This window comes from Micropterus dolomieu, linkage group LG03 (genome assembly GCF_021292245.1).
Source record: "Micropterus dolomieu isolate WLL.071019.BEF.003 ecotype Adirondacks linkage group LG03, ASM2129224v1, whole genome shotgun sequence".
NCBI lineage: Eukaryota > Metazoa > Chordata > Actinopteri > Centrarchiformes > Centrarchidae > Micropterus > Micropterus dolomieu.
Window position 1 is genome coordinate 11699680 of NC_060152.1, and position 19474 is coordinate 11719153.

Sequence of the window (19474 nt, forward strand, 5' to 3'; positions counted from 1 at the left end):
CTGTATCGATCAGAATGCTGCAAGGAAAGACTGACTTCAACAACTTGCAATGTGCAAATTATATAGGGTAGGCTACTTTTAATTAATTACCATTTTGAGGTGACTTCCTTTTAGAACTTTCCTGTACCCTCTTAATGATGTCATGGAAGGGATTTGTTTGTTTGTTATTTTGATCACATGTTTCAGTGCCTCAGGTCAGCAAACATAATTTTTTATTTTCAGTCCATAAAGTTACACAATGTCCCACTTTTGTTGATCTCATTACAGTATAGATGACAATTTTGTTCCAGTTCTGGTTCATTACAGCTGATTGTTGTATGACAGCTTTCTGGCACTACTAGCACGCTGGACTCACAAAATCACATGTGATTTTTGTATTCTGCAAATATGTGAACTTATAACATTTTAAATACACAAGACATGACAGCTCCAGTAATCCTGATGCTTATTTCTAGATTGTTTAGCCCTCTGGTGTTGTTTTGCAAGTTGCAGTCCATCACATGCACAGTTAGTCCCTTCATCTGTCACCAGAGCTGAGCTTGCACTGCCTAAAAGGAGTAAGGAGAATAAAGGAAGAATTGAGACAGAAGTTGCTCTATTCAGACTGACCTGTTTTTGCCATGTCACAGATGCCCTGCGTGTCGCCAGGTCACCTGTTCGCAAACATATGTATACCAACCATAATTGTGCATACACAAGCATGCATATGCACACACACACACACACACACACACACACACACACACACACATACGCACCAAGTGCTTGCTTATGGTGGGAATTGTTCGGTCTTTGTAAATAATATTACAGAGTACGGTCTAGACCTGCTCTATATGAAAAGAGCAATAAGAAAACTTTTGTTGTGAATTGGCACTATATAAATAGAATTGAGTTGAACACACACAAATCACACCTCATCTCCGTGTCTTTCATCTTATCCTACTCCACCCTCAGACCATAGGCTCTGATTACCAGGGTCAATTTGGGACTTTCCTCTTTCCACTGAAGTGTGGCGCTGGCAACGGAAAGTCAAGCTTGGTGTCTAAAGTCCCTAAAAGACCCTGACACTACACAAACATGCTCTGCAGCTGTCAAAGCACTCAACCATTATGGGCTGCTCTAACATTAGGTATCATTGTTTATGAACACAGGCTTACCTCTTTTATGGCCAGTCTCATCCTTAACACACACAAGACATAGCTTATTGTTTAAAGAATGAGACATTGACTGAGGTTCTGTGATCTTTAAGAGCATGCACATAAATGTAAACAGAAAACATCACATAACCCTTAATTTTGGGGCTCAGTATTCTGAGACTGCATGGTAAATGCAGAGAGCAGTCCTCAGTGGCACAGACCATGAGGTGACATATCCAGATACAAGCCAATGAGACCAATAAAATGAGGCCCCCTTGTGCCAGGAGAGCAAAGGTGCTACCAAACACTCAAAAAACGGTCAAGGGAAACTCTAAGCATTTGAAATCTCCAAACAATTAACATATATTTGGTGAATACAGTACAAACTAACGCAATCTTTGAATGCTGAGTAAGTGGCTTTGACATGTGTCTTTTGCAGCAGGAGGTAGGGCTACTACAGCATGCACAACTGCTATGTTAAATATGTTTAAAGCATATATATACTCTTCAGTTAAGGTAAACCAGAAAGGCTTCAGTTAAGGTAAATTAAGCTGGAAACTGACATTTAAATGGTTAAAATAATCAGCTTTCAGTGACAACACTAAACTGACTGTCCAGTGCAGTGTCTCCCTCTTGTGGATATTAAAGCAGAGGTTGTCAGTATTGTCATTGTAATAGTGCAAATTGTGTGCCATGTGATGTTGAGCACCATAAAGGAGACAAGCAATACGTGTGAGAAATGTTTCCTCTCACTCAGAGTATTAAGAAATAAATAATTTATCCATTGTTGACAACTCCTGATGAATACATATATATACAAGTCCTGGACACAAAACATGTAGGCTAATATTATACTGAATATATTATTTTATATGAAATGTGCCATTATTAATTATGTTAATATGTCAGGTATTTATTTCCAATATATTTGTAGTAAATACATTTTTAGTGTCATCTCTTATTACCATTTTGTAATATTCTATTTGGCTGGAGTGAACGGTATGGGCTTCTAATAGTGTTGGCTTGGCTGTCAGTGGTAGAAAGTAAAGTTGTAAGTACATTTACTCAAGTACTGTAACAATTTTGAGGTACTTAAATATTCAAAAATCACATTATGATGTAGCCTATTATAGAGTAAGAAAAAACTTAGTTGATCCCAGGGAGGATTTACAAGCTTGAAGCTACCCAGCAGATACAAGCAAGTAGTTAAAATTAGGCTATTCTGCATAATGAGTTTTACTTTGGATAGTTGAGGTATATTTTGATGCCATTACGTTATTACATTTACTTATTTGAATGGATGACCTGTACCATAGTAACATAGTAAGTCTACACTGTGTTTTTGCTAACTTACTCCTATTTTTCCAAGAACTGAGTAACGTTTTGGGCATAAGTAACAAGTTAAGCTACTTCTGAGTAGAGACATATCCTTCTTTCTTCAAACTGAGATAGACACATCAAATAGTTCTTGCACACGTACTAAATAACTGATTAAACAAAATCACATTTTTGTTTTAAGTCACCTCCATGCTAGCAGCTGTCAGGGCTGCACCCACAAAGTTAACGTGAGCTTGCTAACATGCACACAATGACAATGCTAACGCACAGATGCTACACTGATAACTTAGTAACAGTTAGCTAAAATGTGTACCATGGTCACCATTTTATCATAGTTTAGTGTACTAGCCTGCTAGCTAACTAGTTAGCATAAACACAAAGGCTGATAGGGCTGATGGCAACATCATTCGTTTTAGTTACTTTGACAAAAACAAACATATTGGACAAACTGAAATATTGGACCTGATGACGCTGCTAAAGGAAAATAATCTTGTAGTACCCCAGGGTCCATGTCAGACACCTGCAGGGCCGTTCTGCTGAGGGGAGAGGAGACATCCAGCAGGTGAGGGAACCCATGGCTGACATCTAGTTACATCTATACACATGAGAAGGACCTGTTAGTGTGAAAATTGTTTTTGAAACAGATATGTGCTTTAAAGATATTCATAACAAACCTTACAGAAAGCCACATTAATTTCCCGTGTTTTTCCACATGTGGTAGTGCGCAGGCGGTGACATGTAAGCAATGTGGTACCATGTAGAATATATGGGGAGCACATCAGTTTCACATGTCATCACATAGGTTCCACACATCATGCAACGAAAATGTTCTAAAACCACATTTGCCATGTAAAAAGTACATTTCTAACATGTGCAAAGCACCTGTTTCACATATTTCACATTGTGATGTGACATGCTTTTTATAGGTGCAAAACCACATGTAGGCCTACATGTTGTCATGTGATTTTTCCAGCCAGCTTTATTTAGCTTTTTAACTTTAGGTGTGTCACTCAAAATGCAATAGGCCTACATACAAAAAAAGGCTGTTATGAATCCTTTCATAACTATGTTCTTTGTATTCATAAAAATAACTCTTTTACAAATTCTGGTGAAATTTCAACTAAATCCATTTAATTAAATATTGTTCTTTGTTGACAGTCAGGTGAAGATGATGATTTGTCTTATATGCCAGGAGTTGCTGGACTTAGTTTGACCTTTGAGCATCCTGTCTTTTAGTAAGCAGCCATACCTGTCTGGATACTAAATGTTACTCAGGTCTTGCAGCTTTCATTCTTAGTAAATGTTTAATTTTGAGTGCACATCTCTCTGTTTCCCTCCCTCCCATTTCTCTCTCTCTTTCTTTGTCTCTCTCTCTCTCTCTGCTTGCCTGAGCAATAGAGCAAAGAAAACAAACCTGTTTGGCTGGCTGTAACCAACCAGGAAACTAATCAAAGGGTGAGAAAGCAAGTGAGAGGGTGACATCAAGAAAGAGAGAAAAAGAAGAAGCTGCAGCTTTTCAGCCAATGACAGAACATTTTTCCGCTGTGCTGTGAATACATCTCAGCTCTGTTGATCCGGAGAACGTGTGACTGCTGTGCTCCTGAAATGTGCGCATGAAGATTGGTAAGCATTGCACTGTGCTTAACAGGGGGCAAGAAAGGCTGAATGTTTAAAGAGTTCTCTGTGGGAGTGGGGTAGTAGAAGTTGAAACTGTTTCATGGCATGTCTCAAACCTTCCTTTCTTTATTTATTTAGTTCACGCTTTCTCATGGTTAGCCTCTTGTGTTGTATTGTATTGTTGTATTATTGCTGTTGTGGAAATCTTAAAAAATCAACCTTTTTATATAACTGATCTTGTATTTTTGTATTTTTCCGAAGATCTGACAGGAGGGAGACTACAAACGAACAGGAGTGGCTGTTTTGGGAGGAAATGCTTAGCCTAGTGCATTTTTAGAAATCCTGTAACTGAACGTGCTATCCTTTATTGGATAATGTAATGCTGTTGGATTCATATATGGATCAAGGGTGGATGCTGTTTGACGAGGCTAAGATGTGTGCTTTTCAGATGAAGCTGAGAACTCACAAAAATCATTTTAAGGACAATAAACACCAGCTGAAACACTCAAAAACTTGAGCCTGTATTAATAGCTGTTCCTATTTCTTCTCATAAACGTTCACACGTTCAAAAATGAATTCAGCTTTCACATCACAAACAGGAGCATAATAATTGATTGTAACGCCCCCACACATGCAGACAGACTGACATTTAAGGCTGTTTTTGATTTGCATCGCTTTCAAACACACAACAGCCAAACAATGGCGGCAGCAGGTTCAGGAGCCTCCAGGAGCCCGAAATTGAGCTTCCAGACCCCTAGCAGTGGAGACTTGCGGCTAGTGAACAAGGCCATCAAAAGACTGGATAAGCTCCACGAGCTGTGCACTAACCCCCGGCTGGGCCTGAGGAACAGTCCGCCATACCTACCAGACCTGGTATCTGAGAGCACAAGGCTGCTCGTGCAGGTTTGGGAGCCCTACAGAGGCTCCAGGCCGGCAGGCGGTCAGGTACCCCATGGAGACCAGGCCAAGTACCTTAGAGTCCATGTCAGAAATCTGCTGGATAAGACGGACAGGGCCTTGCTGTTGTTTAAAGAGGGACGGGAGAAGATATTTGAGGAAACATCAAGCTACAGGTAAGAAGTGCCCTGGCTGACCTCTACATCTATACACAAGAGCACGTGTTAGTGGATGCCATACTTACATGGTTACTTCAAAAAAGGTTAATATAAATCCTCATATGCTTGATTCATTCATTCAGGATTATGTCCTCTGTCCTATTTTAAAATAGCTGAGTGACCAGTCATTTCATCATGTTCAGTCACATACTGTCACATGTTTCTCAGTTTGGAGTACAAATCAAAAAGCTATTCATATATTAGTTGCTTGAGAGAAAATTTATCGTTTGATAATTAACCATTTCAGTCATTTGTGTAACCGGAAATGCCGAAATGTGCTAGTTCTCACTTCTTAAATGTGAGATGTAGTTGTTTGGTTGTGTTTTGTATCATTGTGAATTGAATATTTTTGCGTTTTGCACTGTTGGCCGGAAAATAACAAGACACCTGAAGACATCACGTGAGGCTCTCAGAACTTGTGTTGGGCATTTTTTATTATTTTTGATTACTGATGAATCTAATAGATAATCTACAGATTAATCAACAATGAAAATAATTGTTTGTTGCAACCAACATAGTTTCTCAATTTCCTGTAATGCTATCTTGTTTTATTTGCCCAGGTTTTAAATAATGTCCGTCTGTGATTTCTGCCGCATCCTCACTGTACTACATGGACAGTTTGAATGGAACTGCTAATGGGAAAACTTTTTTCTAGCAATATATGTTGCGTTCGAATTTCTACAATTCTGTGAGCACCACAAATTCAATTCCGTTCAAACTTATTTAAACAAACTGAATGTCAGAGATCTCACAACCTGAACAAATAAAACCAAAACTATCTGCATGACCAGGTACCACCCGAGGTAACCGGCCATTTAAGGATGGGTTCATATTGTGTTCGCCATTTTCTTTACAATTCAACCAGATCATGTTCTCAGACTGAAAATATGATTTTTTTTCCAGGCAAACTCATCTCAGTAACCCGCCCTTCTGTAAGACAAATAAACTAGGTGGCCTCAGAAAGAGGCCACATATCCCTTAAATCTTTATTAAGTACCATGGGACCGGGGCTTTGTCAATTACAAGAATCCAAAAATAGTAGTCTTAGTATTTGCATGGCTAGAAGAAAGAGTCTTAACTTAATACTTGACAGTTACGATAGAGGCTTTGACGCCTCCTTGAACACTAAATTAAATTAACTGAAATAACTGTTTTATACCATCTATAGCTGGTATAAACTGCAGTAAAATAAAACTTCACCGGGTCCCACAAGCCAAATATAGACTTTATTATGTACCAGGGGGAAAACTGAGTTTGCTGTTTTGCTAAAGTGGATATTTTAGAACAGCTAAAAAGAGTGACTTTTTTGGGGGGAGTTTGGTCTGCGTCCCCTACTCCTGTTGAGACTACTAATGATGGGCATGGAAAAAGGGCCAAACCTGCATCTTTGTCATGCTAATGTGGGGGAACTAGGCAAAAACAATTACAACCTCAGTATGTGAGCATTGAACAGACATCCATCCATTTTGTCCCCCAGGCCAGGGTATACACAGATATCCTCTGCTTTTATTTTACTGCATCTTTTAACCTGCATGCAGCCTAAATGAAGGACTGGATGAGCATTGTGTCTAATGCAAATGTATTGCGACAATATACAACATACAGGAAGGATCTGGAGCACATTGTCATGAGTAAAGTTGTTTACTATCTATCTATCTATCTATCTTCTAATTATCTTCTATCTATCTATCTATCTATCTATCTAATTGATATCTATCTATCACAATTCGAAATATATCAATTCAATAGATGGATCCATCTATTGAATTGATATCTACTTTATCTATCGAATCGGGAGAATTTAGTTATATCATATTATCATTCTCCACAATATGTTTTGAAATTGAATCTAAAAACAAACAAAAATAGTTATTTTGTTTTTTAAATTGCACGCATGTAGGGCTTTTTGATTGATTTATTGCACTCAGTACACTGCATTAAAAAAATTAATAGGTGACATCACTTTTTATAGGTGACATCACTTACATTTGCCGTATTTTTTAATATATCAATAATAGAAGATATATTCTTACGCAGTAATATAGTGGTATTACTGTAATTTCAGCTACATCACCCAGTCCTACTCAATCTTTTGAGGCACCGCTGAGCTCCAATCTGGCCGATGCATATAGATCCCTCTCCACTACACTGTATAATCTACTCATTGTATTAAATTCGTTACAGACTCCAGCTTATATCAGACATTTTTATTTCAGCGGAATCTGAAAATCACATAAGCCATATTTGAAGATGTATTGCGTCATCTTCAAGAAGTTGTCAAGTTAACAGATGGCCTTGTCACCGCAGCTGAATCTGCATGGGCAATCATGTGGAAAATTCATATTGTGTTATGTGTAATGCGGCTAAGATGTCAAATTGAGTAAATATCCTCTTTTGTGTATTTAGAATGTTGCTTCTGTAATTTCTCTTTTTTGCAGCTTGTTGTCACAGACTATTTCTAATAACATTGATGTCTATTTCTAATAACATTGATGTTGGACGGTTAAAACAATAATCTCCCTTTTGTAAGTGACATTTATGGCTGGCTATCATGTGAATCTAAAAACAGAACTGAGATCTGATAGGCAACAGAAACAGACAGAGGAAAGTTTAACGGCTGGAAGATTGACACTAATGTCTTTGACCTCTTCTGACACAAATGCAAATGTTCAGATTCTGATAATTATATGGTACATAGTCAATACCGGTATATTAATAACATGAAATACATAAATTTTGCGTATTTATACCAAGATTTCACCTAAACAAAATATTAAACTGGTTATGCCCTAGAGTACTCTTAGCGACTTATTGTGTTCAGGGTTAGGGTTAGAGGCTAAATTTCAATTAAAGATTGTAGCACAGACTGATCCTAGATGTCAGTGTATTTTAGGATGCAGAATTGATCTGTATTTAGAGAATATGAGTATAATGTTTAAAGGCAGGGGCCCTCAGAGATAGCTTCAGGTTCTGGGTGTTGATATTTAAAAGTAAAAAATTATTATCACATTCTGCTTAGTGTCATTCACCACTCCCTACCCCCTATGTAGGGAGGTGAATGTAGAGCACTATATAGTGAGCTCACTGACATTATTAAAACAACACTTTCGGACACTACTCCAAACGTTATTTCGGCACCGCTAGTTACGTCATTGCCGTTGGACAATCAGTTTTTTCTATCAACGCAATGCATGATGGTATATGCGGCTTGGTTAGTGACCATCGGCTGTACACTACTTTTCAAAATGCATTCTGGGATAAATTGAGTGGACTATATAGGGTATAATAATCATCACTATACATTTGGACAGCACTACAAAATGGCGAGCTCACTATTTAGTCCACCATATAGTGAGTAGTGGGTGATTTCAGACACAGCCTGACTCTTGATGTGTGAAAGTGATACATACGTATCTATATGTTAAGATATATGTCAAGGACCGGCCAGAGCGAGACATGTGGCTTAAACATTTCTACGCACATTAATCTCTCCTCCTCAACACCATAGAGGTGTTCTTTTTCACAATGAGGTGGAAAGTCACCCACAGAGTCTGCTGGACAGATGTGCAGAAGATTTCCATCGATGCATCGAAAATGTCTTGCAAAAGAGGAAAATTCAAATTCAATAGATATGACTGACTAGTAATGGTATACTCTATATTCAGTATCAGTATATTTTAGGCCAATAATATTTGCATATCAATATATTCTGGGTTTTTTTATAGAAGTAGTAGATGTGCTGGAATATTTTCTACTTTTGTGGGAAGACAAATTAGACATATTTAGTTTTTCCATAATGCAAAAGCGTTATTGTTGTCAGCGAGTGTCTTCTGCTGGTGTTATATTAGATTAAACTGGTGAATGTAGTGCAGTCCACCAAGCTGCATGTTGGCAAAGAGACATGTGTAAAGACAATTTTAAAAAGTAAACTCTCAAGTTGAGAAATATATAATTGTCAAAAAACCTACAAATGCAATTTACAAATGACCCCAGAAGAGCCTAGAAAGAGAGTAAAGACTGGTAATGACCGGCCTAAGGTGACACCCTGGCCAACGGAACATTTTGTGGTATTTACAGATGCATGCAGCAGAGAGCATCCTGTTTGCTAGCTGGACTACCTGTTGTGTGTGTGTGTTTGCATGTGTTTATGTGTATGTTTGTGTATCTATGGAAAGTATCAGCATTGCTTCAGCAATGCTTGTTTCAACTGAACAAAGCAGTGGCATATCAAATGTAGAACACTTAAAGTGATGGTTATAGATTCGATTATTTCATTTGATTTCCACACAGCCTATTCATAGCCAACCCCCAGTGTAAACCACATTTGTCACTGCTGAACATGCTTACCTAGTTTGACACCCATGATTTCACACACCTACACTGCAAGTTGGAGTCTTTCCTCTTAGCTTGCAAAAGCCCTAATGATAAACATGAGATGAAAAGATTAATGGGTTTTTTGCAGGAACAAATGGCCCTGGCCGTCGAAAACTTTGAGCTTTAAGAAAATTATAAGGCAGAGTGTGAGATGAGGGTTATTCATTTAAGGCAAATGAGTTATTGGCTCACCAGATGGGTTTATATGCATTAGATCACAAATAGTTGTCACAAGCAAACTTTCACTCCTTCCTTTGTGCATGTTTGTATATTTTGTAGTATTTTCTACACTACGGTGCCAAAACATTGAAATATTAGAGCAATGTATACCCGTTTCTATTTCTGCAACCAGAACTGAAAGTCTGCTGTGTTTTTCATTCTCAGGAGGAACTTGACCAAACTGTCCTTGCTGTTCAGCCACATGCTCTGGGAGCTGAAGGCCATGTTTTCAGGGGAATTTTTTCAGGGTGACACCTACAGGCTGACAAAGACAGAGGCTGAGGAGTTTTGGAGGAATTCATTTGGCAACAAGTGAGTGTGGAAAAAGTGTCATCATTTTGTGATTTCATTTTTGTTGGGGAGTTTTTTGTGTGTCCGCATTCGCTACATGTTAATAATGTGTCTTGACAGGTGTATAGTGCAGTGGAATAGTTTTAAACAGCAGCTGCAGAGCGTACATCCATTTGAGGAAGGGATGGAGTCCATGGCTCTGAAGTCAACTATAGATCTCACCTGTAATGACCACATCTCCGTGTTCGAGTTTGACATCTTCACTAGACTGTTTCAGGTAAGGTGAAATTTTCAAATCAAAGGTAATAAGTGATCACTTAAAGGAATAGTTTGACATGTGCTGTGAAAATTCAACTATAACCAGGCTAAAGTTTTGCCTCTGTTTCTAGCTAAGCTAAGCTAACTGACTGTAGCTTTAGCATGAAAGTGGTATCTTTACCGTCTTTATCATCCATAGTAACCCCTATCAAGACAGCGAAAATGTGCACTTCCCAAAATCTCATTTAGTGATGAAACATGATGAAGATAAGTGCACATCCTGATTCTTTTTCCTCTCATTTTAGCCCTGGAGGTCACTCATAAGGAACTGGAACCAGCTAGCAGTGACTCATCCAGGCTACATGGCCTTCCTCACCTATGACCAGGTTATAGCTCGCCTGGAACACTACCTGCATAGACCTGGGAGGTGAGGATGAACACAGCAACAAACTCTGACTGAACTCAGAAAAGCAAAGCTGATTTATGTCACACATATCTCAAAACTCTAACAATCACTAAATAGGTTGTTATGTACTTGAGCTACATCAAATCTGGCAATTGATCTCAGTTGTAAGAAATTGGGTCCTTAAAGCAACAGCACTCCAATAATTTTAAGTGCCTGGCTATTCATGATGAAAAGGGGAAAATGGCTTCATTTATTACTTTTTAATCTAATTTGAAGTACCTTGTATTTCTTTGCCTCTTGGGTTTTTGGCATATTAGCACTTCATTCCAGCTTTCCATCTCATGTTCAAGAGATGATGTTGTTGTGTTAGTACAGCTTAATGACATTATGTAGATGAGAAATTAGCATGGCCCAAAGTGTCATACAGTGAGTTTACTTGTACTGTAGCATCAATTTTGCACCTGTAAATGAGAGGAATTAATTGCACTGATACAAATATAGAACCAAATATAGACCAAATCAAATGTATTTGCAAGAGACTCGATGACAACTCAAAACAAAATAATATTCAAGTGACTTATCTGTAAACTTTAATGTATAAACTTTCTCAAAGTTTATTTCAGTGTTGATTTTCTGTCTTGTACAACAAATGTGATTTGCAAGGATCTCTTTCCCTCCCAGCTATATCTTTCGTCTGAGCTGCACAAGAATGGGCCAGTGGGCTATTGGCCATGTGACAAAAGAAGGTAGCATCGTCCAGACCATCCCCCAGAATACACCTCTCTACCAGGCACTCATTCAGGGCTTCAAGGAAGGCTGGTTAGGACAAAAACACACAGGCATCTGGTTTATTTTTTCTATGTTTGTTCCTTTTCTCTTATTTGTGTGTTTCTGTGCCTGCAGTTACCTCTACCCAGATGGCCGCGATGTAAACCTCGACCTGACAAGCTTGTGTGAACCGGCCGAGAGGGGCAAAGTCAAAGTAACAGAAGTATGTGGATGCACTTTATATATTTTTATCAATTCACTGCCAGTAGCATCTTGAAGCTTTACCAAGACAAACATAGATCATATCCTGAGATGTTCTCTTATCATTTTCTCTTGTTTCTCTGTGGACCCACCAAAACCGCCACTGTAACAGGAGCAGTATGAGCTTTATTGTGAGATTGGCAGCACCTTCCAGCTGTGTAAGATCTGTGCAGAGAGGGATAAGGACACTCGTATCCAGCCCTGTGGGCATCTCCTGTGCAAACCCTGCCTCAGAGGCTGGCAGGTATGAACCCCTATGCACATTGTAGCCTACTAGACAGTATATCCACCTTTATTTCAAAACACATGCTAATCTCCAGCCTACTGACATGGCGATGACTGTTACCGTAACAGTTGGTCTGTGGTCAATGGAGTGAAACAGTCTGGGCTGACTAATCTAGACAACCTGAAAATCAGCGCTGCCCTGATTTGGTTGTTGGTTATAGCCCCATCATACTGTAACAATGCTTGGTATTTGAATGTGGTTTTTGGGTTGATGCCAAAAATATGCTCTGTGTTCAATAAAGCATGTGAGTAATATTCTCATGCTTTATTACATAAAATAACCCTCACGAATAAGTGCATTGGCTGATTGAATCATTTTGAACCAAAAAACTCAAATTTCTCAGTGTCATAACATTACATTGAATGTAGAGTTGCCAAAAAATTATTTAAGTTGTGCAAAACTTTCCTCAATTGCAAAAATGCTTAGTTCATAGTATTCAAAATGCTTAGTTCATAGTATTCAAAAATACTATGAACTAAGACTAATTCCATAAGTAATCCATTTGTTTCTATACCCACATATTCCCATTCAAATTTATTGTGGAATTAGGTCACAATGCATCCACAAACTTGTCAACTCTCCTGTTCCCTCCGGGCCACAAAAATACTCCACACTTAAACCCTCTTCAACCGATTCTTTGCATGAGAAAATCATTTGATATCTTACTGGAGAGACAAGGGCAAAGCTTGGCTCAATGGTTCAAAAAGAAAAAGGCTGTGAAATTCACAATATCAATGACAGATGCTGTCAGTATGTAAACTGACAACTCTATAAATGTAGATGCCTGATCACATCTACATAAATGTCAGAGGAAGATACACAGAATGTCATACAGTGGTCTTTCAATAAAATCATTATATTTGACCACTTTATATGGCACACAAGTCACAAAAGTCATTAAATAATAATGCTGTCGTCATGTGGACAGCATGCCCTGTGTGCAACGGGACAGCCCCAACTTCCTACTTCCTCTTTAATTCACAGTTGTGACATTAAAGACGAAGTAAAGCTGCTGCTGGCAAACTACAGCTTCATATTCTACTACTATTTCTTTCAGCCAACAGTAGCCTCCCATCTGTTCACGAGGGGTCTTTACAAACGTGCATAGCTAAGTCCTGGCATTTGGCTGAGGACTTCCTGTGTGAGTTCAGACTAACATCCTCCTCAAACTGTTTTGTTCACATTCACTTTGAGCAAAAGTTTGAGTGAGAGAGTGAGAAGGAGAGACAGACAGACAGGAAAAGAAAATTAGATATGCTTTGTGGACGTCAGACCGCAATGGAAAAGTTGTAAGTTAGTCTAGATTGCGGTCAAGCAAACTCCCTCATCAGCAGTAAGTTTACAATACAGCATAATGACCTTTGTAAATGTAAAGAAAAACATTTGCAGCTGAAAACAGATAACAGGATGCGTCAGCTTAATTAAAGGTTTAATTTTCATGATTTTCAAAGCAGTTTGTGCAAGTAAAAGAGTTTGAAATAGGCCTAATAATAGTTGTCCAAATTATATACTGTATATCAGTCAGACAAGCTACAAATTTACACAAGGGGAGCAATCTGAAAAATCGTGTCAACAACAACGACTGCAAAGAGGATGACCGGAATCTACAAAAATGCATGATATGAGTATCAGAAAACCTTGAGAAACTCAAAGCGTGTATACTAGAGCAATGAAAGAAAATGTAACATCTTCATCATCTTCATCTGGTTTACATTTGTGAAAACCCGCAATTTACAATCTGTTCATAGTGGTATTTTCCACCTCCTTCATCTTTCAAAAAGCCTAAAAAGCTAGTGGCTTTTTTCTTTGAAGATGTTCCACTACATGCAGTTCAAAAGAAATGAAGCTGTTCTCATGACAATGGCTGACAATGGGCCTTTACATTCATGTGTTTCCATTGCTCTGCCCGTGACCTGTCATCGATAATTATCTAGCAGAAGTCAGCTGGCCACACCTGCCCATACTGTCGTTGCGACATCAGAGGAACAGAGTCCATCTTCGTCGAGCCCTACCTGCCAGGCAGCGGTCAGTGGGAGGAGGACGTTGAGGATGACGCAGAGGAGGAGGACCATGAGGACATTGAACTGATAATAAAGGAAATGGCTGCCTTGAGGAAGGTGTGTGAATACATTTCTCTAAATATGCCCATTTGTTTTGTATATTTTTAGCCGTGCTAGCCAATAGAAATATCGGTCTATCATTCGATCCTCCACTTTGATCCAGACTGAAGTAGCTCAACAGCTGTTGGTTGGATAATTATGACATTTAGTACACACAATCATTTCCCCGCCAAGTGAATTGCTATAACTTTGGTGATCCCTCAACTTTTCCACTAATGCCATCAGCTGGACAAAATTTTAAGTTATCTTTGGTTTGGACAGAGCAATAGCTATAACTATGTTAATTTGCTAAACTATGATGGTGAACATGGTTAACATTATACCTACTTAGAATCAGAATGTTAGCATTGTCAATGTGAGCATGTTAACATGCTGACTTTAGAATTTGGCAAACTTTGAATATTCAAACAGAATGACCCCTTAAGTTGGATTTCCTACTTGAAAAGTCGGGAGAACCTCAACCCCCACCTCAAAATGTTATTCCAAGCTCCAACAGTAGTGAAAGCTTTAGTAATCAACTGTTTATCGCACTTCTGTCTTATTTGTGTCTCATTAAAAGAGTCGTACACACAGTACTGTCCAGCTTATATCTGTGGACATGTTGCTTCGGTGTTTGTATGCGCAAAATAATGTTTAATGCGTTGTCATCAACTGGTACACTAACAATGGCTAGAGGCGTCAGTCTTGGTTTTCTGACTTAAATCTGTTGTTGTACTGGAATGGGGTCAACTCGGTGTGACGTCATTCTCAGCTCTGACTTCTGAGGTAAATGGAACCCAGCATTAAAGCACCACGAAGTGCAACTAATTCAGTCATCAAATGCTTGTAGTTCAGTGATTTAGCTGGAAATTTATCTTAAATTCTGGGCTCCTCATTTGCATCGTGCATCCTCATGCTCATAGTAACTTTTTTGTTGTTTGCCAATGAAGAAGACAAAATCCCCACTGACTGCCTACAGTCTCTCTCGACAGTTCTCAAGTTTGGATTACCAGGTTCCCAGCTCCCACATCAGCGCTCCACCTCTGCCCCCTAAAAACAGCACAGCCCCACCATGTCCATCTAGCTCCAGCCAATCACAGACATCAGAAACAAGGACACCACCTAAACACTCTCACTTGGTAAGTTGCCACCAACACTCAAGCAATTTGCATATTGTTGGTGTGACCATCCACAGACACTTAAGTTATTTCATGGTCAGTATTGCAGAGACTCTCCAGTTATAGTGTGAACATCTGTAGTAGGTGACGCCTGCACAATCATTGTGACCTTTTTTCTTCTTCAGCAGGCTCACAGTGGTAATGAAGCACATAGAAGACACAAACAACACACAAACAGGTGGGACACTGTTTAAAGGTAAAGGGGAAAATGCAGTTGTTGTCTACATGTATACTAGAAACCTTCTGAAGTCTAAATTTGAGCATGCTGCTAATGCTCTACAGAGTGACTTCTTTTTACTGAGATAAGGAACTTGATATTGCAGCTTTATTTATACTCTACTGATAAAATAAGTTCAAAAGGAAACTAAGAAAATACTGAAACCCGTAACAAGTGTTCAACATAATTCTGGGAACACACAAAATGACTTTAAATATCTGGATCAACAATGCAAAGATTCAGCATTTCATATGAAATAACTGATTGCACTGGTTGTGCAGTTTGTTTTGTGGTGGTTATGTCTTTTTGGTTTAATTTTGTAATGTATGTGTTTCTATGCACCTCTGTTTATTGATGTATTTGTCTGTACAATAAAAACCTAACCCTTCTAATAATCAGACATTTAACTGTTAAGGTCAGGATTCATATTATTGTTAACAGCTACTGCAAATAGACACAAATATGATGATTATTACAATTATTAATTATTCTCTGTGCTAGCTGATTATAAGGGGTAATCCCTAATTTGTTCTCTATTTGTTGTTTATTGTGCTAGTGACATATATACATGGGACAAGGTCCATACATTAACAGTTATTTTAGAAGAACACATAACATGGGGAATATAAAATATGGTGTGCCCTTTCAATTTAGGTGTCAGGGAGAGGAGTCATATAGCAGTGAGGAGGAGAACTCTGGTGGGCTGCCTCCGTCATACCAACTCTCCCACAGGTGAACGACAGCTGTCTCCATTTAGACTTACTACAATAAACAAGTCTTTTACACCAGACCCTGGATGCGTGCAGTGTTAATGATAATCAGAAAAAAGGCTATGATGTCACAGCCGTATAGTGGAACGCTGACTCACATGTTCTTACTCAGTAGCTAATTCACCTATATTTCCAATTTATGTTTTAAACAGTGCTGAATTCCTCACAGAAGCAATGTTTTCTTCTTCCTCTCAGAAGGATGGCAACAGTAAGTAGTTGCATGTTGTAAGCTTGTATTCTGAACTGTACACATACAGTGATGAAACTAACTAAAAGTGAGATTGTTCTACACCATGCAGAGGATCATATCCTAAAACATGTTAAGAAGCCTGGGGTTCCCAAATCATAGCAGACGTGTCATTGCAGAAAAGTGGATGGTAATGTTAACGATGGCTCACTTCCAGCAGTTATTGCAGTGCGATGCAGCAATTAATACTGTTATTAGTGACCCCTTTGTTGACAGGTCAAAGTGTTTGCTGTGTAAAAAGTATATTCATCATTGGATTCACTCCAGTTCTTACCCCTCTGATCATGCCCACCCTGCACTGGCTCACTCTACTTTGAGAGCTACTTATGTAGCTTAGGATTCAACCTTTAGTCTTAATTCTGCTCAACTCCTGTAAAGTTACCACTCAAAACTTCATTGGTAACTCACAATCTAATACTAGTCTCATGCATTTATCAAAACATAATTTTTTTTAATTAAAAGTATCTTACAGAGTTCTCTCAGAGGTCAGGGAACATGATTAAGTATCTTATATTTCCTTAGACCTTTACACTTTTCTTGTAAATTGTGTATTTTAGTATGACCTCTTCTTGTGTTTGTGTGTAGGAGCAGCATGGCTCGGACCCTCCAGCCCAGTCAGACAGAGACGAAGATATAAAGAGAGGGAGGAGAGGAGAAAAGAAAAATATGGCCTGGCAGAGATGACAAGAACAATGTCGTCCTGACAGGGGGGAAAAAATGTCATCTAAAGACTCTTTAAATGAAGTGAGAAATACCTGTGTGACTAAAATATCTTCATTCCAGAAATCAGCCCTCGATGTAAAAATAGTTTTTGTTGTCATGGCTAACTGTAAATGACCGTGTGTCAGCTGCACTGCTGAAGTTGAGGTGAGTGGGCGGGACTGACAGGAAAATTGCTCACTGACGCCTCCTACTGTTCAATAATTATGCTGTCAGTACTGATTCCCAAGTCTAGTAGTCTAGTGCAATAGTCTTGCACACCATCATTATCATTTAAGCCTTTTTTGAGCTTCCAAGAAATAATAGAAATTAATGAAAGGCTTGATATTGGAAAATATAATTATGGACAAATGAAGAGGGGCAATCACATCTTTGGGGTGAATTTATGAAACAATAGAGATAAGCAACCTTTTCATTTAACACACACAAGCTTGTTCTTATAAAGAAGTTATCTAACTCCATCAGACAGTCTTATATGGTACTAAAATCAAACAAATAAACCTGTAACTGACATATACATAGCTTCCAAGTAGTTTCATTTGGTGTTTTTTCTTTCACCCATTGTGGATATGAAAATGAGCAGACAAATGAAAAATGAAGATATCCCTGTGTTGGTTTTATTTTGTTTTCTATATTCTTGGGACATGCATGTTGAGTCTGGATGGGGGGGGGGCACTAGAGAAGGAAAGAAAAATAAATGTTTGGGAGTAGGAGAGAATAGAGGGGGGTGAAGTGAGGGAAAAATGGGTAATTTCTTCAGGGGTTGGCTGCCAGGGTGTCCTCAATCCAGTAGAGGAACTCGCACACTTTGACGTAGACTGCGGGGTAGTTAGGCATGGCACATCCCTGACCCCATGACACCAGCCCGTGGACCTCTCCAGCACAAACCAGAGGGCTGCCGGAGTCACCCTGACAAACACAGAGGGATTGAGTGTGAGCAGGTAGGCAATGATTCATGGTAGGCAAAGATTCATTCTTTCATGGATACAGAGATTGAGGAATTTACTGAAAACTCACATTGCATACATCTCTGCCCCCATCCATGTATCCGGCACACACCATCCTGCGTGTGATCATGCCAGGATAAGCGTTTTCACAGTCCTGGTCGTGAACTATGGGTACGTTCAGACACTGCAGACGGGTGGGCAAGTAGACTGTATAAGGCAGAACAGAGATATACATATAAGCTTCTGAGACTAAGCAGATAAATTATTTTATAGGATAAGGTTTAATTTTGTAACTGTCAACACATTCCATGAAAACATAAAACCAATTAAAGCTGAAAGCAGCATTTGACAGGTCCTCGCACTGTGAGGCACTTTGGGGTGTGACATAGCTGTAGCAGTAGGTGGCACTATGAGTATGAGTAAATACTGACCTGGAGACATGTTCAGGGCATGTCTCTTATCAAAAAAGTGAAATTTGGTACAGATATGAGCATGTACAGTGAAGAAACAACTTCCTGTTTCATGGCAAAGCATCGAACTTCACCGCCACGCCACGGACAAGCCGTTACATGAAAACTCACAAGCTTCACAACATAGCATCATTAATGTCTTATGGCTCTTCTGAGACTGTTTTAAGGCAGGTGTGGCTAACCTGCTAGGAGTAGGAGGCGTCATCACAGCGTAAAATATGACACTTCCTTTTGCCAGTAGGTGGCACTCTGACTTTGAGAGAAATTTGGCACATGGATGTGTTCAGGGCAGGACTGTCATCAAACCTGTAAAATTTGGTTCAGATTTAAGCATGTATAGTGAAGTTACAGCAACTGTTTCCTTGAGAATTACCCATTTTTGATGCCATGCCACAGACACGCCCATCAACGAAAACTCACAGATAAAACAACTTTTCATCGTCAATGCCATTAGATGGCAACGTGAAAATTTGAAGTTGATCCGAGTGCTTTAAAGTAAGTCACGTTGGGTTTACGGCATCGCTCCCTGAGGCTTTTTTGTAGTTCTGGACCTAATATATCTGCCACAAACATTTCATACAAATTAGTGAAATGTGGCCCAAGGTGAACCTTTAATCAGGGAATCTTAACAAACAGGTCTATAAAAACAGGTCTCAAATATATACCAGTACATAATTCCCTATAACAGCTGGTTGTTATTTTGGCAAAAGTAAATCAGACACTTTGTTGGAGACTATCTTCAGGATAATTCACAGTG

General features: G+C 39.0%; 2 protein-coding genes and 1 long non-coding RNA gene across 13 annotated transcripts; 1 reads left to right on the forward strand and 2 right to left on the reverse strand.

The window, feature by feature from the left end:
- Positions 1 to 195: 195 nt before the first annotated feature.
- Positions 196 to 3248, reverse strand: LOC123967727. Of its 2 annotated transcripts, none has more exons than XR_006824330.1 (3): positions 3154 to 3248; positions 2937 to 3069; positions 196 to 548 (listed from the first exon to the last, which is right to left on the reverse strand). It is a non-coding gene; the product is annotated as an uncharacterized LOC123967727 (long non-coding RNA). The 2 variants fall into 2 exon arrangements; XR_006824331.1 differs by having other exon boundaries at positions 3149 to 3221.
- On the forward strand, positions 2131 to 17815 carry cblc (Cbl proto-oncogene C, E3 ubiquitin protein ligase). 10 transcript variants are annotated; one of them, XM_046043924.1, is made up of 17 exons: positions 2313 to 2459; positions 2971 to 3036; positions 3633 to 3636; positions 3873 to 4097; positions 4353 to 5164; positions 9965 to 10111; positions 10211 to 10367; positions 10654 to 10775; positions 11436 to 11573; positions 11658 to 11745; positions 11896 to 12027; positions 14004 to 14186; positions 15161 to 15307; positions 15472 to 15524; positions 16218 to 16295; positions 16486 to 16541; positions 17166 to 17815. In XM_046043924.1, the coding sequence occupies exons 5-17, from the start codon at positions 4791 to 4793 to the stop codon at positions 17282 to 17284; spliced, it is 1794 nt and encodes a 597-aa protein (XP_045899880.1). In that variant the 5' UTR covers positions 2313 to 2459; positions 2971 to 3036; positions 3633 to 3636; positions 3873 to 4097; positions 4353 to 4790; the 3' UTR covers positions 17285 to 17815. The 10 variants fall into 10 exon arrangements, with proteins under 10 accessions (XP_045899875.1, XP_045899880.1, XP_045899876.1 ...); XM_046043919.1 differs by lacking the exons at positions 2313 to 2459; positions 3633 to 3636 and adding an exon at positions 2131 to 2187; XM_046043920.1 differs by lacking the exon at positions 3633 to 3636.
- Positions 17816 to 17895: 80 nt separating this feature from the next.
- Positions 17896 to 18688, reverse strand: LOC123968041 (trypsin-like). Its single transcript, XM_046044512.1, has 3 exons — positions 18679 to 18688; positions 18318 to 18454; positions 17896 to 18209 (listed from the first exon to the last, which is right to left on the reverse strand). The coding sequence occupies exons 1-3, from the start codon at positions 18686 to 18688 to the stop codon at positions 18057 to 18059; spliced, it is 300 nt and encodes a 99-aa protein (XP_045900468.1). The 3' UTR covers positions 17896 to 18056.
- Between the last annotated feature and the right edge of the window lie 786 nt (positions 18689 to 19474).